Here is a 21,993-nt window from a genome sequence, read left to right as displayed (position 1 = left end):
GGGCCAGGGGAAAACCCCCAGGCTCCAGATGGATGGCTGCTGGAGAGCAGGGAGAAAGGCAGCACAGGAGGTGAGGGGGCGTCTCTGTAAGGCCACCTCACCCTTGCGGCGCCTGGCTGGCTCGGTCAGTGGAGCGTGCGACTAGTGATCCCAGGTTGTAGGTTGGAGCCTCACGTCACATGTAGATCTTAGTTAAAAAATAAAATCTTGGGGCGCCTGGGGGGGGCCTCAGCTGGTTAAGCATCCAACTTCAGCTCAGGTCATGATCTCACGGTTTGTGGGTTCGAGCCCCACGTTGGGCTCTGTGCTGACAGCTCGGAGCCTGGAGCCTGCTTCGGATTCTGTGTCTCCCTCTCTCTCTGCCTCTCTCCTGCTCGTGTTCTCTCTCTCTCAATCAAAAATATACAAACATTAAAAATGTAAAAATAAAATCAAGTAAAATAAAATCTTAAAAAAAGACATGCTTGACCTGATGCCCTCTGGCGGCAGACCTTGGAATTGCAGGCATAGCCTTCTGGCAGTAAGGCTCCTCCCACCGCTCCCACTGGCACTGCAGCACCTGTCAGAGGTGAAGGAGAGCCTAGAAGAATTGTGGGGGCTCACCCAGGGACTTGGCCACGGCGCTGACTGCAGGAACCTGTCCCATCACCTGTGCCATCCTGGGTGCTTCTGCCAGCAGAAGAGGTGGCTGGCTCCAGGTGGGAGGGGGTCTGGCCCCTCACCTGAAATGCTGGCTCCTGGGGCCCAGTTGCCAGCACCCGCACAGGTGACGCCTGTGCAGGACCAGGGTGGTCCCGGGCACCAGGCCTGGCGGTGGAAGGGGAGCAGGCCCACACAGGGCTTTGCGGGTCTCTGTGAGGGTGGGCGGCCTGGCTGCAGCCCACTGTCCAGTGTCTGTCCACTGAGCCCGAGCGTCAGCTTCTGGCCCAGGGGCAGGTGTGCCGGCCCACCCCGGAGGGGGTGAAGGTCGTGTGTGACATCAGAAGGCAAAGCTGGGGGAGTCGAATACCCAGCATCACTCTGCACGATGGGGGCCCAGGTTCTGGGACTCCAGGAGTGGGAGGGGCAGCATTCAGGAACGTGGTGGCAGGTCACCTGGGAAGGCAGAGACCAGGAAGGGAGGACCTAGGCCCCGGCCCTGCCAACTTCCTGGGGTCCGGACAGCAGATGGGGCCAGGTGCTCCAGCCCCTGTCCACCCCATGGTCCTAAGCCAGCCTCCTTGGTCAGGGTCAGGGCCTCTGCAGGTGGGGTCACAGGGTCCGGAGGTCTCTGGACGAGCCTCACAGGCCACCTTGCAGAACCCCCCCCCCCTTCTGTCTCAGCACCAGGGCCAGCCCCTCCCTGCTGGAGCAGGCTCAGACTGGTTCGAGCCAGCCCAAGTCAGCGCTCAGCCTGGCCCTCCAACCTGGCAACTCGTTGTCATGGCAACCTCAAAATGGAGGCCGCCCATCCACAGAGCCCAACGCGAGCTGATGCGAACCAGGAGGGTTTGGGGCGGCCCAGTTAGGGAATGAGGTGGCGCTGCTCGGTAGACAGGTGTGAGCGCGCAGCACTGGCCTGGGTGGGACAGTCCAGGGAGGCCAGGGGGACTCTCGGGGACCCACAGCCCGTCTTCCGGTGGCCGGCTTGTCCCGGGAGCCCCAAGGTGGGGCTGACACGTGGTCAGGGTCTGGGCACCTGAGGATTTCGACGCCCTTTCCTGTGGAGGCCCGGCCCGGGGTCCCCAGGAGGGACACCCTCCTCCGGCGCCAAGGGTCAGCACGGGATGTGTTCCCTGCCTTCGCTGCCCTCGCCTGGTCCCAGCGGGGACGAAAGAGGGGACCAGCCCCCCCCCCCCCCCCCCGACGCGAACCACCGAGGGTCTGACTCGAGGCCAGCGGTGGGGCGGCCTGCGTGGCACAGGGCAGGAAAGGACACAGCCTGCAGGCAGCACTTGTGGAAATGTTTTAATTAGAGGATTCTCAGATACAGTGGTTAATGTATTGCCCACAATTCCTTACTAAGTATCAGGCGCCTCATGCCGGGAACAAGGCTCTTCCCTCACAGCAGAAACAGGACGGGCACAGTCCCTCCTTCCCCCGTTACAAGAGTTACATCTTCGTTAAGCCAAGGACTGTGGCACAAGAGGACATTTCATTAGTCGAAGTCATGACAATTTGCTAGAAACATCGATTACTTCAGAATGCTTTAACTAGAAAATATATTGAATTTCCATATATATTAACCATATACACGTGTGGCTATTACTAAGTGTAGTTGAGTCATTACAAAATAAGACATTCTGGGAGAGGCTTCGCACACACACGACCCGGCTGGGTCCCCCGGGGGGCCCTCCGCATTAGAAAATACATCGCCAACATCAAGCGTCGAGCTCAGCTACGCGTCCAGCCGAGCAAGTGAGCAAGGCACTGGGACCGCGGGGCCACGCAGGCACTGTGGACAGGGGCCTCACGCGCCCCCCCCCCCCCCCAGCCCACTGCCATCCTGCTGCCTGGCGAGTCGAGGTGCCCTTCCTGACCGAGGGCCCTGATGACCAGCTCCCGCCCCTTTGGAGACCCCTCTGGCCCGGCCGGGTCCCTGCACCGGAGCCACACAGGTGAGCCGGCCGGGAAGGCAAGGTCAGCCGGCACAGGGCAGGCTCCGGGCCTCCCGTCTACTCCGCACTGTGCTCCCTGGGACCAGGAGGCCAAGGCCCCACCTTGCTGGCACCAGGCCGTGGGGCACTGGGCCTGTCCCCCTCTGCGTCGGCAGCACCTCCTGGCTGGGCCCAAGTGAGCAGGCGGCCAGCTCCAGAAGCTGCGCGGCAGGCTCAGCTTCTGGGGTGCTTTCTGAGAACAGCCCTTCAGGAAAAAGGAAGTGCCCGTGCACAGTGGCCTCGGACCTACCTCCGGGGCATCCTGATGCCCAGGACCCCCCCAGGCAGGGCTCCGGCCAGTGCCTGCGCACGGTCCTCCCTGGGGCCCGGAGGACCTCGGACCGGCCGGTGCCAGCTCCGGGAGGCTCCGGACGCCAGTTCCGCCCTGACCAGACCCGCCCTCTGAGGAGCGCAAAGACCTGGGGTCAGGAGACAACCTCCGGGCACACACCTCCTCGTACACAGCGCTCCTCACAGGGCCCGGGCCGAGCGCCGCGCGGGTCCAGGCGCAGCCGAGCACGGCCGCGAGCTGGGCGCCGCCGGCCTGCAGCCGCGTGGGGGGCCGGGCCCCGCGAGGCCGCCTCCTCACGCTCTTAATGACGATAATGCCACGAAAACCTTTATATAAACAGTTTATTTACTCTAAACAGCAACACAGACAAAACGCCATATAGACACAAAGGAAGTGATGCGGGAACGAGACGCCGGCTGACTTTGGATCTGAGGCTCGTAAGCAACACAACCCAGGGTGCGCGGAGACCGAGGCGGGAGGGAGGCCAGCTGAGGCCGGGCGTAGCTCTACACTGTGGGAAGCATGCCTGCATCCGCGAGCAAAGGAAACTAGGAAACTAGCTCCTCGGGGCTCATCGAAGTATAAAAGTTTATAATTTTACAGCAGTTGAAATACTGACATCAATATTAAAATAAAAGCAAGTTTTACATAACAATCAAAAATACAAAAGACTGAAGGAAGAGACCCTGTATGAAAAACCGGGCAATTCAGCGAGTCGAGGACTGTGTACCGGTGGCGGAAATGGAAAGTGGCGCCCGCCCAACCCTCCCCAGGCGACTAGTAATTGTACAGAGCAACGTTAGGTTTGCAAAAATGTTGTAAACAAGTTCTTGCCAGACCAATCCCTTCCTTCTTACGCTGCCACGCGGTCGCCGCTTATGAAGGTGCAAACTTCTTGGCCTGTGCTCGAACCCTCTTCTCATACTCCACTCTGTTTTGGCTGAGAAGGTCAAGAGAGAGACACGTCAGCAGGTGCAGCCCCCTCGGGGGCCCAGGGCCGGGCGGGCTCAGAGGGTGGCTCGAGGTCAGGAAGGCCTGGGGTGGGGTGGGGTGGGGGTGGGGGTGGGGGTGGGGCGCAGCAAAGTTTACGAATCTGACCGGCCACCGGCACCTCTCGGTTTGAAACCATAGCGACGGTTCTGGAGAGAGAACCCAGACTGCCGGGCACCACTCTGCTGGCCAGGCGGACAGGACTTGGTGCCGGTTTCCCCACGGGGCTCCAGGGGACCGCCATGACCTCCAGGGCTGGTCTGGGACCCCCCCCACCCAAGGAGCTGAGGCACAGCACGCGTCCAGCGGGGACGCACCTGGGAGTGTGCAGTGCTCTCCGGAAGAGAGGGGTCCCTCCAAGCCGTGCTCTCCACAAGCGTGCCTCTCAGGGCGCTGCTCTGGGTCGCCTGTGGCCCAGGCCCCGGGGTGTGCGGGGGCTCCCAGGGTGGAGGGACAAAGGGCCACGAGAGCCGAGGAGTCGAGGCCACAGGACAAGCCTCTGTTGCTGGGCCACGCCACGTGAGCTCCCACCCCAGCCAATAGCCCAGCCTGGCCCCGGGGCCCCCCGGGATGGAGGCAGCTGCCTAGGGGGCTCTGGAAGGAGCTAGAAGGCAGTCAAGTCAGCTCTGAAGTGCTCCAGCGCACGCCGCTGGCGGGAGAAATTGTAGAAGAGGAGGGGTGGTGTGACGGGCGGCCAGGAGCCCGGGCCCCACAGGGACGACCCTCAGCGGCCCCAGGCGAGCGGCCGCCCACCCTGCAGCGCCTGCTGCTGCCCCGGCAGCTACGGACACAGGCACAGAAAGGCCAGCCTCTCACAAGTGGCACCATGGCGCCCGTGGCCACCACCGGCCACCGCAAACGTCACCCCTGCAACGAGGCGCACGCCAGAGCCGGCAGCAAGCTCTTTGAAGGCCACGGAGACCTTGGCTTTGCAGACCATTTGGTCTGTCGTGAGAACTCTGCGTGTACTGTCATGAGTGGCCTCACAGAGGCCTGGGCCAGCGGGCTGCTGCAGACAGAGGTCGTGGTGACCTCGCACAGCGCCCGGCCGGGGGCGGAGAGCAGGGGGACGCATCTCATGAGCCACTGGCACACAGCTGCCAAGGGACCACGTGACCTCCAGCTGAGCCACGGCGGGAACACGCCCCTGGGGATGCGGGCCTCGCCCCGCCTGGGCCTAGGGACCTGAGCCATCAACTGCAAGCTCCTGCCCGCAGGCAGGCATCGGACGTCTAGCCTGCTGCTCAGGGTGGCCAGAGAACGGTCCTGCCCTCGGCTTTCACCCTCTGCACCCACGGCTTCCAGAAATGTCCCCTGGAAGGAACACGTCCCTGCCTGACCTCTACCCCCTACGCTAGCCCTGCAGGTCCCAGAGCCCCGCTCCAGGCCTAAGCCCCACCTCCCAGACCAGCGGGGAAGCTCGCTGGCAGGGCCAGGGGATGGCGGACCCCACAACCAGGAGGCCTCTGCCCTGCTAACAATCCAGCCAGGCTCACAGCACCAAGTTTCAACCTGTCGCCCACCCTAACACACACCTGGCCTTTCTCCCTCGGCACAGGTGGCGGACGCTGGCCCACGGGACTCACCGGCCACCACAGTGCCACACAGGGAAGGGCTACTCCCCGGTGGCCCACACGCAGGCCCAGGAGGGTGTGGGAAACAGGGCCACAGGAGAGCCGTGACGCGAGATCTGGAGCCCGGGGAGCTGCGCTACTGGAAACGCCTCCTTTGGCACCCGCACCTGGGGGCCCTTTCCTCTGCACCGGACTGAGATTCACCAAACGCATGGTCTGCCCAGCCACAGCTTCTCAGGGACAAAGTGGCCAACAGAGGCCCATATCACCTGACCTTCACCTCCTGCCACGCCCCTCCCCGCCCAACAATACCGTGGCCACGCCAGCCCTCGCTCACCCGTTCCTGCCCACCACAGGCCCTTTGCACCTGCAGCTCCTGCTGCCTACAGGGCCTGTCCTGGTTGCTTCCTGGCCTCAGACGCTTCCCTGGCGGCCTCACTCGGTCTCCCCGTTACAGCTGGTGTCTCACGGCCTTTCGCGAAGGCCGCCCGGAGCGGCAGGAACTGTTCTCCCGCCCACAGCCAGCCTGCTGCTCCCCCTTCTTACGGGCCGCCCGGACCAGACTTCCGGGGAAACGCATGCAGGCCAGCGAGTGGCCACAGCAAGCAGCGCCAGACCGCTACTAACCAGTAAATCGTGTAGGCCTCTGCTTGAGCTGGGTCCTGGATATTTGGTTCATTTAGAAGTTCCTGTATTCCTAACAAGATCTGTGTGAGAGACAAGAGAACACAGGGGTCAGCGGTTTGAAAGGCAAGCTTTTCTGGGACATCGGCCTCGGCCTCAGATAAAGACCACAGGCCTCTGGCCCCACAGGAAGGCTGAGGCCAGCACCCTGCATGCCGTACCTGCTTGATCGTGATGGCCGGCCTCCAGTCCTTGTCCTCCTCGAGGATGGACAGGCACACTGTGCCCGAAGGGTACACGTTCGGGTGAAACAGCGGTGGTTCAAATTTGCCTGGACCACAGGGAAGAAGGAAACGTGTTTCTGGCGGCAGCGGTCGTCTGGCAGGATGATGCAATCTCCCCGCACCAGGGCGACCTGCTGCCACCAGGCATTTGGCGAAGGACGGTGGCCGTGAGGTGGCAGTAGGTGGGGGGCGGGGGCAGGCGTGCACCTGTCCCGGACTGGGAGGCGAAGCCATGTGCTCGCCCGGACCCTGCCTCCTGACAGTGGGCGGACGAAGCCGAGTCCTGGGCATCCCCACCCCTCCCGTCCCTCCCCAAGTCAGCACAGCAGGTGAGGACGGTCCTGGGGGGACAGCTGAGGGCAGAAACTCGGCGGCCCTTCCAAACAAGTGGCCATTTTCAAAGCACAAAATTCTGCTCCAAAAAGAGAGGCTCTTAGGATCCCACGTTCTTTCTTTTAAAAAACAAAAGTTCCGGGGCGCCTGGGTGGCGCAGTCGGTTAAGCGTCCGACTTCAGCCAGGTCACGATCTCGCGGTCCGGGAGTTCGAGCCCCGCGTCGGGCTCTGGGCTGATGGCTCAGAGCCTGGAGCCTGCTTCCGATTCTGTGTCTCCCTCTCTCTCTGCCCCTCCCCTGTTCATGCTCTGTCTCTCTCTGTCCCAAAAGTAAATAAACGTTGAAAAAAAAAAATTAAAAAAAAACAAAAACAAAAGTTCCTTCTTTCTAAAAAACGAACACACGTAGAAAATCCTACAACAGAGAAGAGCAGGAAAACTGCCTGAAGCTCCCCGGGGACCGTTCACCACAACTGACAGGCTAGGGCGTTCCTCTCTGCTTATCTGGGCACTGTCCCCTCTTCTCTTCACTTAAAAACGTTAATTACGCCCCAAAAAGTACGATGGGTCTCACGTAGCTTGACGGAACTCCCGAACCACCACCACACCGGGCACCAGCACCCGGAGTCTCCCAGAGACTCCCCCCGGGCCACCAGGGGGAGCAGCCTGCGCCCTCCCGGCCCTGCGCTCGCGGGTCACGCGCGCACATGTCTACATGACGCCGCCAGGCCATCCGGCCCCGAGGAGGTGCTGCCCACCGCCAGCTCCCACTGTTTCACGATCCCAGACCCCCGGCAGCCTCACGGAGGTCAGCCGTCCCTGGGGACTCCGGACGGCGAGCACCTTCACTCACTGTGATGCACCGGCCGCTTCTTGGAGAAACTCCCGGCCTCGTCTCCCGCCCGATAATCCCGTCTGTCTCCTGACCTGTGGGCGTGCTGCACACCTTCTGGCTCGAGCCCCCGCAGGAAGGGCCCTTGGGAACCTGCTCTCGCCCCGAGCACGCCTTTCTGCTCTCTGAATTCAGCTTCTTCCTCAGCACAAGTGCCTGATTTTAATTTCATCTGGGCGGTCCATCTCTTTTCTCACCTAGGAAAGCACAGCCGTGGCGGGCACGGCCTCGCCCAAGCCCCTGTCCCCGACTTCTGCTCACCGCTGGCTTCCTCCAGTCAGAGAAGCCCCTGCCGAGACCCCATCCGCCGCAGGGCCGGCTGCTGACTTCCTGTGCGGCTCTGCTCTTCCGCATCACGTTGGGAGACGCGCAGTCTCAGGTACTCGCAGGCCCTTCCCTCTGGCTGCTGTAGACTGTCCCCCAATGTCTACCCATTCTTCTTTTTTGGATTTTTTTTTAACGTTTGAGAGAGTGAGGGCTCCCTGGGTGGCTCAGGTGGGTAAATGTCTGACTTTGGCTCAGGTCACGATCTCACGGTTCGTGGGTTCGAGCCCCGCGTCGGGCTCTGTGCCGACAGCTCAGGGCCTGGAGCCTGTTTTGGATTCCGTGTGTCCCCCTCTCTCTGCCCCTCCCCTGCTCATGCTCCATCTCTCTCTGTCAAAAATAAACGTTAAAGTTTGACAGAGGGAGCGAGCAGAGGGAGGAGAAGCAGACTCCATGCTGTCGATGCAATCCCAGCAGAAATCAAGAGTCGGAGCTTAACTGACCGGGTCCCCGGGGCGCCCCCACCCATCTTTGGATCGGGGACACTTGGCCGCCTCCAGATTCTGGCCACTACAGATGGGGCTGCCGTGACCAAGCTGGTCCCCACCCGCGGTGAGCGTGCGTGCGCGTCTGCTGAACGCTCACTTGAGCAGAGCAGCCGGGTCCTGGAGAGACCCAACTTCAGCTTCCGCAGACTCGGGGGACAGCTCTTCAGGGGAAGCGGTGCAAATCCACACCTGCGGTGGGGTCTGAGGGCCCCGCTGCTCTGCCCCTCCGCGGGAGATGACGTCGGCACCTCTTCCCACGCTGCGGGCACAAGAGGGGACAGCCTCCCGTGTGGCCCGACAGCGCCTGCGGTTTCCTTACTGGCGTGCCGACGCCCTTTGCCCTTCAGGGTCAGTGGGGGGGGGGGGGGGGCGGGGGGGGGGGGCGTGTGCTCCCATCTCTCTCCCTCACTGGCTTCTTCTGGCGAACACGTGGTGCTCAGTGTGACGTAGCCCCGTTAGCGATGTTCTGTCTACGGGGCCAAAGCACGATCTGTGCCTCGCTGCTGAAATCTACCAATCTTCTTCTAGAAGCCGCACCGTTCCTTCTTTCCACTGGATGTCGAGATTCATCTGGAAGGCTACCTTGGGGGGGGGGGGGAATTCCTGTCTCCTCCGCAGGGATACCCTGTGGGCCCGGTCCATTCGCCGGACTAGCCTTGCGCCCATGTCATAAACACGTGGCACGTGTGGCCTCTGCCCGGCAGGCCTGCATCCCAGTCACCGTGTCCCCGTGGCAGGTCTGTCCGGTTTACATCTTGCCCATCCTGCTGACGGGTGTGGGTGCCCTTGGACCGACGTGCCTCAGCCCCGGCCTCCCCGACCACCCCCGGCACTCTAAGGGCCGCGGCTACTCTCCGTGCTCCTGACTTCTAGAATCCGTGTGACGATTTCCACAAAAACTTCCACACTTGGATTTGACACTATTGTGAACAGTCGGGGTCAAACACTTCCGTTTGTTGCAATTATGTTGAAAATAGGTTTTTGCAGGTTAATCCTTTATTGCACAACCTTACCAAAAAGATCTAAAAAGAAAGGCGAGACCATCTGCAGCCCGTCTTCCCTTCCCGCTCTTCGGCTGGGATTTTTCTTTTTGCCTTGTCAAGTCCGCTTGGAATTCAGGTATCAAGCTGAACACAAGTGACGAAAGCAGCCGTGACCTGTCTCGTTTCTTAATCAGAGCTACTATTCAACGCAATACCTCCACGCGGCAGAAACAATTCAAACAGCAAAGAACCAGCCAAATGAAAAGTCTCCATCCCAGGGGTCACCCTGCTAATTATCCATGCTTAAAACTCTTCTGCTAGACGCCGTTATGATGGAAAACGTTCTTCTACCTTTTCAAGTTACTAACCCAAGCGTAGATGTTCCCGTATGGCCGTTCCCGGTGGCCACGTGCTGTGCGGACACTTCTCCACACGAGGCACGCCTTCACTCATTTAATTAGCCAACCACGGACCGGTTTTGGTGGCTTCCAGCTGCAAGCGGGGAGGAATTTGGTGCTCCTCCCGTCCTGAGTCTCGCGAAAGTGCACTTTGATGACATAACCGTAGCACGACGTTAAAGACAGCCTCGGCCTTTTCTTCCCACGGCCTTCTCCGGAGACTTATCCATCCAGGCGGCTCGCAGCCAACAAGTTGGATGTGGTGTGTTAACAAACGGGCGCGGTGACAACGGGTCAGGGAAGGAAACCCTCCGAGAGGTGGGGTTCCGGACCGTGATCCTTGTGACGCCCATCCCTAGCGAGGGCAGACAGTGGTGGCACCTTATCCCCGACAGGGACTCAGGGCCAGGAGCCTCCCGGTGGATCACAGCCGGCACCGGACTACGCCCGCCACGTGCACCTGGCTCCAGTCCACGGCCTCCAGGGGTCAGAGCCCCCGGGGCTGCTGCACGGCAAACGTGGGGAAGCAGACGGGAGTCGTGAGGGCTTCGCTCTACTTACATTTTGGGGGTGAGGATGGGTAGTCGTCCTTGAAAAGCATCCGCAGTTTAAACAAGCCTCCTTCCCACGGGGTCTGCGGGGAAACGAATGTGCAGTCAGGCGTGCCGCCGGCCTCCGCCGCGGGCTGAGCCCAGGAGGAACGGGCCTCTGCCGCACGCCCCCAGCACCGCCCCACAAACCGACCGGCTGTCCCCACGACGGGACCGTGGGGGCTGCCACGGGCCCTGAGGGGGCCGGAAAGAGCCATCCCCGGAGAGGAGCGTGGCGAGAGCTAGGCTTCCGGGAAGACAGGCGGGGGCCGGCAGGCCACCCCGTGACCCAGGATCGGGGGTCAGGATCTCCACCTGAGCGGCCCCTGTCGCCAGCTCCACCAGCACAGCCCTCCCCAGCCTCCTCCGGGAGGGACAAGGCCACGGCGCACCTGCCTCAGCCTCAGACGATGGGCTGAGAATGGGCTTAGCAAAGGCAGAGGTGCGGGCCCGGCCCTCCACGGAGCCGTGGCAAACAGAGAAAGCAAACCACATCGTCCGAGGACAAAGCTGAGTCCTAATCCTGCCAGCTTAGCATCGGGCGAGGAGGCTGTCATGAAGCACCAGGCTGAGCTCACGCAAACGCCACGCCACGGGTGGAGGGACGTGGCGGCGATAAGGCCGGGGCGTAACCAGGTCACCTCAGGGGTCTCCTTTTGGCTTTGGGGTCACCCAGAAAGAGCCGGATGCGGGGCTGCTGGAGACCTTGACTCCCAAATGCTTCAAATACGCTGGCCCTGACTGGACCCCCCGCTACCTGCCCCAGGCTCAAAGACCACCAGGTCGAGCGTCACTATATCCTGGCTACTTCAGCTGCAGCGGGTCTGAAGGGCAAACGGGAAGGCCCTTCCTTCCGTCTGGGCCCTTCTCCAGCGCGTCCCAAGGCTCCTCTTCCCTGAACACGCAGCAGGGTCTGCCCCCGGGCTCGGTGGGGGTGCCACACCCAGCCCCTCCTGCAACACAGCTCCTTCTTTCTGAATTAAAGCTGACTGGTGGCGGAGGGGGGAATCACCTGTCACCCCAACCCTGTCCCCTCCCCTGGAGAAGCAAGTCAGCAGAGTGGCGCCCCTTACCCCTTTCTTCCCGGGAATGGCGCACTCCCAGTTCATGAGGTTCATCGTGCCATCGGGGTTTTTTGTTGGGACGGCCACAAAGCCCTGAGAGAAAACAACCACACAGGCACATCAACGCCCCGGCATCTCATTCCTCCTGCTCGCACAACAGTCCTGAGACTCCCAAGGGCACCCTGCACAGAGTGTGTAACAGAGCAGGCGGGATGGGGTTCCCGGGTTCCACCGGGAGAAACCGCCCCCCCGCTACGCACAGAAATAAAGCTTTCCTTACAAACGGGTGGTCCTTTCTCCAGGCTTTCCTCTCCTGGGCCAGTCTGCTGAGGGCGATCCCCGACATGTTCAAAGTCCCTGCAAGAGACCGGGCAGAGCACGCGGTTAGGACAGGCAAAGTGCAGGAGCCGTCCGCCCCTCCCCTCGCTCACCCAGCTTGACACAGACCGGGCTCCCAGCAAACCGCCCAGCCTGGAGTCTGCCCCGGGCATCACGTCCCCAAGGGGCGACCCCGGCCTCCTCCCGCGGGCGGCTCTCCAGGAAAGAGGGAGCCAGGATGCTCCGGAGACCCAGAACACCTCCACGTGGGGCCCCTTCCCTGTGAACATCCCACCCCCAGGGGCCACGGCACAGGCCTACGTATGTGCGGTGCAGGAAGGGTTCACCAGCATTCCCAGAAGACGCCCGCACACCTGTCCTGCCCTCTTGTCACACTGCAGAGGGCTGCAGCGACAGGGTTCCCACCGTCAGTCTCCACAGGAAAGGCAAGGACACGGTGGGGATGTCCAGAGCACTGCCTGAGGACCGGGGTGGGGGGCCAGGGCAGTGGCAGACCACTCCCCTCTGCCAATGCAGAGATGGGGGGGGGGCATCAGGCCCCCAGTGTAGAATCAGGGGCTCACAATTTAGATTCAGGTCTGGCCAAGAGAGTAACTCTTATTCTTGAAACCAACCGAGTAGAAAGGTGCCCCAGACAGCAAGCCCACCGCGTTGTGCACAAGTCCCTAGACTGCAACTGGCCCACAGCACCCGACCCTCCTCCATCCCCTCTGCTTTCTCACCCCACCGCACCTCCCCATCCACTGGCACTCCACGAACATCAGAGAGATCAGGACTCTTCTCCCGTTTACTTCGGGAAAGTCAGCGGGGGTGGGGGGGGTGGGGTGGCCAGCAGGACCCAGGAACCCCTGGGGAGAAGACACCCATGCAGGCCCAGAGGTAGGCAGTCTGCCCGCTGGGCCCGCCAGTCCCAGGAGCGCTGCAGGAGGAATGGGTTACTCAGAGTCCCGCTTCTGGGTGTCAGGTCCCCCAGCACCTCCAGACCACAGACCCCCAAGGCCTGGTGCCTTCAGGGTCCCCACTAGTGGCCCAGAGCTCCCCCTACCCCCGCCATCCGCTTGGCTCACGCTCCCTGCGGGGAGAGCTGCCTCTCAGGGTCTCCAGGGTGCTGCTCACCCCGCACAGCCTAAGAGGCCGGAGCCCCAACTTCCCTGTACCCTCAGGGATCACTAACCTTGCTAGAGAATTTGGCCTTAAGTCTGTCTTCAAAGTCCACGGAAACATAAACAAGGCTTTAACGAGACAAAAAGGCAGTCCCCTAGCCTGTCCCGACCCTCAGCCCCTCAGCCTTCCAAGGAGAGCGTCTCCTCTCTGCTCTTGTGGGTGAAAGGACCACACCTCACGTTCCTGAGGACAACAGGGGCGCCCTCCACCGGGTTCAGAACCACCTTCCAGCCACGACAATGCATGACAACGCGTGAAACCAGCCCCGCCTGCCGGCTCAGGCTCACCCACCGCCCCCGGGGCTCAACACAGACTCAGGACGACCAGCAGTGAAGATCCAGAAGGTAACGTGCCTGTTAAGCATGGAGCCTCAACCCGAACCCGGCTCACGTCCCCCTCTGCCTTCCGGGGGACGGCCTCCTCTCGGCTGCTGCCACCACTCACCCATCGGCTACGCCTGTGCAAACCCCCCCGCCCGGCTCAGGCTGACCCTCACCCGCCTCAGCAACCCAATCCAAATCACACCCTTCACCCCCACCACCCCGCCGGAGCGCGGGAGCGGTTAGGCCACCAGCTCAGCAGAGGCAGGCCCGGGTGGTGGGGTCACCGGGGTGCGTGTCAGAAACGAACGTCCCCAGGCCCCGTGGCCATGAGTCGGGAACTCTGGGTGGGGCCCAGCACTACAGGTTCGGGAGGCTCTTGGACAACTGTGTTCCCAGGAAAGGGGCAGGAGGGGCCTGGGCATCAGCACCGCAGCCTCCGGGGTCATCCATGGGCCCGGGTCTCAGGAAGCCGGCTGAGTTGTGACAGACACACCACCAGACCAATCAGATGGGGTCCGGTACTAAGAAAGTTTATTTCTGTTATTGTAAGAAAAAGCAAAAGTCAAAAAGGAAAGTCCTCCACTCAGGAAACTGTCAGGATGACGTGACCAACGGGCTGAACCCCGGCCACCACCTCAGGCTGTGGCACTGACCCCAGAACACCTTGTAAATGGGCTCCAACCTTCCCTGACTGCAACATTAAGTCCAAAACAGACAGCACCATGCTGGGACCCCAACCAGAACTCCTCTCTGTCACCGCTCCGTCCCAGGGCTCCGGCCTGCCCTCTTCCTTCCCCGTCCCTGTGCAGACCTGACTGCCAGGAGCATGATGCTATGGGGGTTTGGGACCTTGAAGGGCAACACCTGGGGGACCTCCTTCACTGGACAGCACACCTGTCTGGAATATTTGTTTGGGACAGAGGCAGAGGCCCAGGGAAAACGACAAGGCGGGGGCAGTGATCCTGAAGGCAAGGACCTGGGCTTGCATGAGGTGGACAGAGTACCCTCAGGGAGCCAGGGCACAGGGGAGCACAGCCCAGTCTGTCTTTAAGGTGCTCTCTGGCCAGAGGCTGGCAGGGACCCTGACACCTGAAAATCTTCACTTCCCCAAGTTTCTCAAACCCTTCACCTCAACTGGCTCTTCTGCACGGAACCTGACCCAGCACCAAGCTGGGTCAGTGGAAATGCCCTTCCCTGCAGAAGCCCTGAAGGCACGGGACACTCTGGACTCTCAATCAAGTGCCCGCGGCCCCATGCGCCCCACCGTCCTCGGAGTGATCACTGTGGCAGCACACACCCCCGCCCCCTGGGCAGACAGCACAAGTAGGCAGGACGCTTCTGCAGGATTAACCCACACAGAGCTTCGGTGACCGAAGGCATGCGAGGTCCCCAGTGAGTCTGAGCTCAGCCAGGCAACAAAACAGGTCTGTGAAACCAAAGGCCAGCGCTCCCCCACAGGGAGGAGCCACGGACACCGACAATCCGGGCACTCTGGAGGGGCTGCGACGGGGCCGGGCCAGGGGGGCGACCCTGAGTGCCGTCTGCTGGCTCACCGCGGGTCACAACCCTGCCACGGGCCACCTCTTCTGCCCTGAAGAGCAGCCAGAGTCACCTAGTCCTGGGGCCTGGCTGCATGTGCTTGTCCCGGTTTGTGGAAGGTAATGAGGGCTGGGCCCACCAAAGTCCCTGCAGCCCCCTCCTCGGGGGTGGCCGGTGGACCCGGACTGGGCAGCAAACTCGGTTTGTGCCATCGGGTCGCAGAGCCTCAGGTGCCCACCTGCACTGTCCCAAGCAGAGACCTGGTGCTTCCACTCCCACTGGCCTCCTGCTGCCAGGACAAAGCAGCCAGTTTGTTACATTTTCGCCACAGCGCGGATCCATTCATTCAGAGTCCCAGATCCACCCGCCCAGCGAAGAGAGCCATTTCCGCAGCTTTAGGTGTCAGGAGAGCGCCTCAGAGCAGCAGGCAGGAGCCAGGGCAGCACAACCTGGCACTACTAGTCACAGCCTGAGGGACGAGAGGCCAGCCTGCCACCTGCCTCCAGGGCTCCCTCCAGGGCTCCCACTGTGGGCTGCACCGGAATGTGCTCTTCTCAGATCCCGATCTGCTACCGGAAGGCACAGAGCTGAGCACCTCCATCCTCCACTTTCCCAACAAAATGGGGGAAGGCGCTAGGAGCCCACAGGCTGGCCCAGGAAGAAGCAGATTACGGATGGGAAGCTGTGGACCACCTTTTCCCACCCCCTGGGGGTGGGGTGGGGCAGGAAACTCGGTGCACCTGACACAGGTGCCTGCGGAGGCTGCGCTTCCCTGCTCTCTCCCAACACACCTCCCAGGACCCCAGGCTGTTCCCGAAGCAAGGTCCCTAATGCCAGGACTCCCCGGACAAAGGTCCAACAGCAAGAAGAACTCATCCCTAACCTCCACCGCTACCAAAGACCAGAGCAAAGCGAGACAAATTCAGGATCCATCTTCCTTTTCGGTGAAGTTGACGCTCTACCCAAAAGCCACCTTTTAAGTGTTTCCTTAAGAGCGAGAAACACTTAGGACTACAGACTTCCAAAACAAACAAAAGGACAACTTCACAAACCGAGGAACTGAGGACATTTTCAAACTACACCAGCCGAACCAAGTGGTACGGTCTTCGGGGCAGCTGCAGACCACGATCAGGAGCCCGGCTAACCATCCCCTTCGCTTCCTCCTACTCACGTTAACTACCAGTTCCGACCTCCGTTCGATGGCTACAAAGCAACCGCGTACGAAAACTCTCCCTCAAGCGCAGCGCTAACGTCAGGGAGGGATCCCACCAACTGCAAGCGGAGCTCTTCAGAGGCACAAGAAAACTCAGACTGTTTTGGTTTCTCGACCCCCGCTAAACGAGCCGGCGATGTTGCAATCCCCCACTTTCAACTCTTTCGGCCGTGCACGCTCGCCCCAGCTGCCAGACGCCACAGGTCTGTGTGCAGACCGTGACCCCGGAAACGAATTTCCCTGGGGCGGAGAAGAGCCCCGGCGGCGGGGCGGCCCAGGCTCGCGTCCCTGTCAACAGCGGCCGCTGCCAGCAGCACCTCGGGGACGCCGCCGAGCACGCGCCAGGGGGCCGTTCTCTCCGCTCCCGAACGGGGCGCGCGGCGGGGGGCCGAGGGGCCGGCCCGACGCGACCCCGGGCCCGGGGCCGAGGCCGCACGCCCGTAGCTCCGAGGAGGACCGGTTCCGGGCAGCGGGGCCTGCCCGGGGCGGGGGCGCGGGGCAGGGCCGGGGGTGAAGAGGCGCCCGCTCGGCCCGGGCCCGACGGCGGCGGAGGCCCCGAGCCCGGCCCCCGCCCGCGCCTCCCGCCCGCGCCCCCGCGCTCACCTCGGGCGGCCGCGGCCGGCGAGCGAGGCGGACGAGGAGGAGGAAGCGGCGGCGGCGGCGGCGGCGGCGCTCCCTTTGTCTCGGGACTTCCCTCCCGAGCCCGCTCCGCGCGCAGCCCGAGCGCTCCGAGGACCCCGGCGGGCGGGGCGGGGCGGGGCCTGCGGAGCCTGCCCGCCGCGCGCCTGCCCCACGCGCCCCCGCCGCCGCCCCGCGCCCCGCGTCGCCCGCGCCGCTGCGCGCCGCCCGCCTCCCGCGCCCTGCTGTCGCGCGCTCGCGCCCCGGGCCCTGCCCGGGAGCGGGATCCGCGTGCTCCTTTCCAGTCAGGCGGCGCCGCGGACACCTGCGCCCTTAAAGGAGCCGCGTCCCCGAATGGAGGGAGCGTCTACAAACTCCCCCTCGCGATGCGTGTGTCCACTCGAGGACACGCCGGCGGGCAGCGGGGCCAGGGGGAGGCCGAGATCCCCAAGGGCTCCCCGGATGCCGTGCGGGCAGCTCTCCGGGCACGGGTCCCGGAGGTCTCCTTGGGGCTGGGACCAGGGGCCGGGCGGAAAAGATCACCGAGGCCTAAGGATCCCCTGAAGCGTCGCAGCACGGTGACGGTCCCCCGAGCACGGCGCCCTGTGAAACCCCTTGCAATTGGTCAGTTCCGGGCCCTGGGCGGGGCGTCCGTCGAAGCCGCCCAATGAGTTGACCCGGTACAGGAGGCCGAGTGCCGGCCCGACCGACGGGAGGAGTAGTGCGGATACTCCCTAACCCGGGGACTGGCCGGGGGGTGGGGGGCGGGGCGCCGGGGCTGCCGGCGGGTGGGGGAGGGGCGGGCGGCCCGGAGCGAACGCCGGCCCCTCCCGGTCTCGCCGGGCACCTCCCCGTCGGACCCGCCTCGCTGCCCAAACCCCAAGCTCACGGTGGGGAGCGGGTGCCTTCCAAGGTCAGCCCGCTCCGCCCGTGGGCGCTTTGGGGTCAGGGAGCCGGAGGTGTCTCGGGTCCCCACCCTGGACAGCGGCCGGTGGAGGGCACCTGGGCCAGGCTCCCCGGCATGGGGTGGGGGGCGCTGGACAGCGGAAGCGACTTGCATTCATTCACTCCTGCTTTCTCTCCCTTCCCCTCTCCTTCCCTCAGAACCCCCTAGTTGGCCCTGTGCTGAGGCCACCAGCTTCCCCCGGGACCTGGGACCACAGGTCCTGCGCCCACCGGATGCTCAGTGCATGTGGTTCCAGACGTCCTGTTACTTGGGGAGTAAAATGAGGGCGTCTCACAAGCCTTCAGATGTCAGGGGAGGGCGGTGTCCCCTCGGTGTGGTGGCTGGGCATGGCTGGGTTGGGGACGGGTTGCGCCTAGGTTACCTCCCCATCAGTAATGGCCCGTAGGGCCTGGCTATGGTGACCGGGTCCCAGGTGATAAAGGCCAGAGGGCCTGGCCCCCTAAGCAGAATGTGAGAATTCCAGGTCTCTCCCAGACTCTGAATTCCAAAGGGGCTGCCCACTCCTGGATCCCCTCAGTGACCCAGCACGGGCCTGGCCTGGGGATGCTGCTCCCCTCTGCCCCTCCACCCAGGCAGCTGCAGGTCTCCACCTTGGGTGCCAGGATCCTCAGGGGCTCCCTGGAGACACCTGTTCTCTGGGACCCAACCCTGGATCGGAAGTTCTGAGTGGTCCTAGGAGTGTGTGTTTTAACAAGAGCCGCAGCTGAGCCTGGGCACGTGGCTACTACACTTCCATAAACTGTCTTCCTGGGGAGGAGCTCGGGCTTCGGTTCTGTCTTTTTCTGCCGGGAAGTTCACACAGGGTCGCGCGAGTAAGGCATCCAACAAATAGCGTAGCCACGAAAAGGTGGCTCCTGTGCACTCAGCACACATGAGGGCAGGGAGAGCAGGGCTGGCCACATGGGGGTGGCCTAGCGGGGTAATGAGGGGTGCAGTTAGGGGAGGTGACCAACGTGGTGTGTGTCCTGGGCCGGACCCTGTGGGCCACGGGGAGCCATGGAAGGTTGTGGAGCAGGAAACGTAAGACTAGGTCCTGTCTTTATGTGTGGTGAGAGGATACCCGGAGATGGGGAGATGTGGCCCCTTGGCCCTGGTGGACAAGTTATCAACCAGTAGTAAGAACTGTCCCCCTGGTGGAGAGTGGCTCTCCTGCTGGGAGGAGAGTCAAGATTGGTGGAGAAGGAAGGGGCATTTAGCTGGAGGACAGGTTGGAGGAGGGCAGGGGGAGGGAGGGCAGAAGGCTCCCTCCGATCGGGTATCGTCAACGCAAAGCCTCCTTGAGCTCACACTCTGGCACACACATGCTCGGTGACGGCCCCCTGGCTGTCCTTTCATCAGTCAGCTCACACACGTACCCAGAGCACTGACTTTGACCTTGAAGAAGCACGCTGGCGTGGTGTAGACTGGGCCGCGTGGCAGGGAAGAGTGGGGTGGCCTCTAGGACCTGAGAATGGCCCCCGCGACAGCCAGCAAGAAAGCGCCTCGGATGAGGGCATTCTCGTGGGAAACTGACGTAAGAAGAGTGCCTTGTTTAAAGCCACTAAGCGTGCAGCGAGCTGTCATGCAGCTAAGGGACACACACCTGGCTAGGATAGGGTGGTCACGGGGGTCTCTGAGGAGGGGACATCCAAACTAAGTCCTGAAGGAGGAGCAGGACCCGGCTGTGGAGATGCTGGGGGACGATCCTTCCTGGCAGAGGGAATGGGAAGCAGGCTGAGCAGGGAGAGACCCGTGTGGCTGGGGCAGCACCAGCAAGGGAGGCTGGCACGGGGACAGGATGGAACAGGTAGTTGGGCTGGACCGTACATGACATTTCCAGGGTGCTGGGGACTTTGCTGTGTGTTCAATGTGTACCAGTTCCAGCAGGAGAGACGGGATTTGGTTGGGTCCAGCTCCCGGGTACAAAGGAGAAACTGAGTCTTGGCGGGGATGAGGCCTTTGTGCAGGATCAGTGAATGTAGAACCCCGAGGAGGAAGAATGCTGGCCGGCCATGCCAGGCCATACGCCCACCCCACGAGGAGGGGGCGGTGTGGCTGGGAGCTGCCTGCAGTGGGGCAGGATCCCTGCTCCCCTGGGTGTCTGTCAGAGGCCAAGCTGTGGGCACGGAGGCCCACTGCTCCAGGGGCTGGGTTGAAAAGAAAACAGATCCACACACAAAAGAGTGAGGTCGGACCCCTTACCTCACACCACATACAAAACTAAAAGGAAACACAGGAGAAAACCTTCACAACACTGGGTCTGGCCATCATTTCTTGGGGAAAACACCAGAACCACAGGCCAGTAAAGAGAAAATAGATAAATCGGGCTTCATCAATGTTGAAAACTTTTGCCCATCGAAGGAAACTCCGGGAGAAGATATTCTCTGGAAGGAGGAAGGCCTGGGGCTGGACCTGCATTCTCGAGTTCCGGGGGCCATTCCAGGAGGACAAGGAGCCTTCTTCCAGCTCTGGGGGACACATGCAGATGGCCAGGGGCTCCCTTTGCAAGTTCCTCAAAGGGCCAGGGCATCCCTCGGAACCGCGCCCCCTGCCCCCAGGCTCCTCAGCCCTTACCCTGGCCCCACAGGACACAGAGGGCACCTTCCAGACGTCCCCATCTGGGATCCTGGGGCCGCGTGAAGGTATAATGATCCCTCCCCATCGGGTCAGTGGTCCCCAAGCCTGCTCATCCCTGTCCCCCAGATGGTTTGTACGTTAGATTAGAAGGAGTCAAGTCCGGGACCTTCTCTCTGTGCCGTGACCTGTGGGTTTGACTGTTTCTTCCCGCCCCAAACGAGAAAGGCAGATGGTCATTGGATGCCCATTGCTGCAAACCACTGTCACTTGGGGGAGAGGCTGAGACCAGGCTTGGCGGTGGGCAGACCTCCTGCTGTGTGCCCCTCCCAGCCGCTGGGTGGTAGGGACCGTGACGGGGCACGGTGTCCGCTCTGACCCGGCCAGCGGCGAGCTCCGCGACCCGTGTAGGAAATACCCGATCGCCTCCAGCGCCGTGGCGAGTAGGGGATACGAGGGTGGGTTGGTGGGGCTGGGGCGTCCCACACGACTGGGCAGCACGAGCCTGGCACCAGCAGAGTTTGGTCCCCAGCCTCCCAACCCACGGAAGAGGCCGTGGAGCGGGGTGCACGGGGCAGGGGGAGGGTGCCTCTTCTCCCCCCGGGACCTGCCCACCTGGTCGCGCAGGCGTTCAACTCTTCCCTGTGTATGGAACGTGGGGCCAAGGAGAAGGGGGTTGCCTCGTGTTCATTTTAAGATGGGAGACATGCTTGCCGCCCAGGATGCCGAGGGAGAGAGCTGGACACACCGTGGGGGGACCAGGCTCCACACGCCCTGCAGGCACACATTTCCAGAGGCCTCTCTCAGCCTGAGCCTCCCCCACTCCACCGCCCCCAGTCTAAATGACGGGGGCGGGCTCTGAGGACCCCAGAGCCACTGCCGGAGTGGGTCCTCGCCCCCGCTAGGCTGGGCCGGTCAGGTCTGTACCTCTCTGTCCTGTGGTGCAGCCGGCCCTGCCTCAAACAGGGGCACTAGGACCCCGGGCCAAGGCCTTGGCCCCAGCCCACTGCTTCCTGCCTCCAGACCCTGCAGCCTGATGGCTCCCACCTCCCCTCCCCCCTGCTCTGAACCCAGCATCCCAGAAGGCCCTCCCCATTGCGCTATAACCCTGTGTGGGGGTCTGCCTCCCCACCTGCACCCAGGTGGGGGAGGAGTTCAAAATATGCGGGGGGGGGGGTGCGTGGAAGACAGGAACAGCATACTCACCTGGCTGGGGCTACTCCCATGAGTCTCCGTGTCTCGTGGCCCAGGTGCCCCCAAGTCCCTGCCCTGGTGGCCGTGGCGGGCAAGGCAGGTCTGACCCTGCCCCACACGGAGCCACAGGCGCCCTCTGACCTGGCTGTTCCTGTGTTTGCTCACCGATCCAGGTCAATAAGCGTGTGTTAAACAGAGACTTTCTATCACAGCCCCTGGGCCTTGCGCCCCCATAAACGCGGCACAGACCCAGCCGCGCTCCTTGACTGCAGCCAGATAGAGTCACCTGCCAAGATTCTGTGTCCACAGCTTCTTTCCTGTTGGGGGTGGGAGCGGGGCGCGGGTGGGGGGGCTGTCAGAGCTTGGAGAGCCGTGACTGTAACCACAAGGGCCCCCAAGGGGGGCCCTTCTCTTGTTTCAGTCAGCAGGATTTTACTGGGAACCAGAATGCCTCCTTCGTCCTCTAGTTCTCCGGTATTTCACACAAGCTCCTTGAGCCCCTGAGAACTGTCTGTGGACACACTGCTCTGCCCCGACTGTACCACAGGAAAACGCCATGTGCTCCACGGCCAGTGGGCCATGTCCCCTCCCTGCTGCTTGGTCACCACACCC

General features: G+C 62.6%; 1 protein-coding gene across 2 annotated transcripts; it reads right to left on the bottom strand.

Annotated features, from left to right (window-relative positions):
- Nucleotides 1-3,251: 3,251 nt before the first annotated feature.
- On the bottom strand, nt 3,252-16,780 carry UBE2I (ubiquitin conjugating enzyme E2 I). Of its 2 annotated transcripts, none has more exons than XM_027043666.2 (7): nt 16,653-16,780; nt 11,752-11,828; nt 11,481-11,564; nt 10,379-10,451; nt 6,338-6,447; nt 6,120-6,199; nt 3,252-3,868 (listed from the first exon to the last, which is right to left on the bottom strand). In XM_027043666.2, exons 2-7 carry the CDS (start codon nt 11,815-11,817, stop codon nt 3,805-3,807), a joined length of 477 nt encoding a protein of 158 aa, XP_026899467.1. In that variant the 5' UTR covers nt 11,818-11,828; nt 16,653-16,780; the 3' UTR covers nt 3,252-3,804. The 2 variants fall into 2 exon arrangements, with proteins under 2 accessions (XP_026899467.1, XP_053069041.1); XM_053213066.1 differs by lacking the exon at nt 16,653-16,780 and adding an exon at nt 16,008-16,189.
- Nucleotides 16,781-21,993: the final 5,213 nt, after the last annotated feature.

This window comes from Acinonyx jubatus, chromosome E3 (genome assembly GCF_027475565.1).
Source record: "Acinonyx jubatus isolate Ajub_Pintada_27869175 chromosome E3, VMU_Ajub_asm_v1.0, whole genome shotgun sequence".
Classification (NCBI taxonomy): domain Eukaryota; kingdom Metazoa; phylum Chordata; class Mammalia; order Carnivora; family Felidae; genus Acinonyx; species Acinonyx jubatus.
This window is presented reverse-complemented; position numbering and strand designations above follow the sequence as displayed.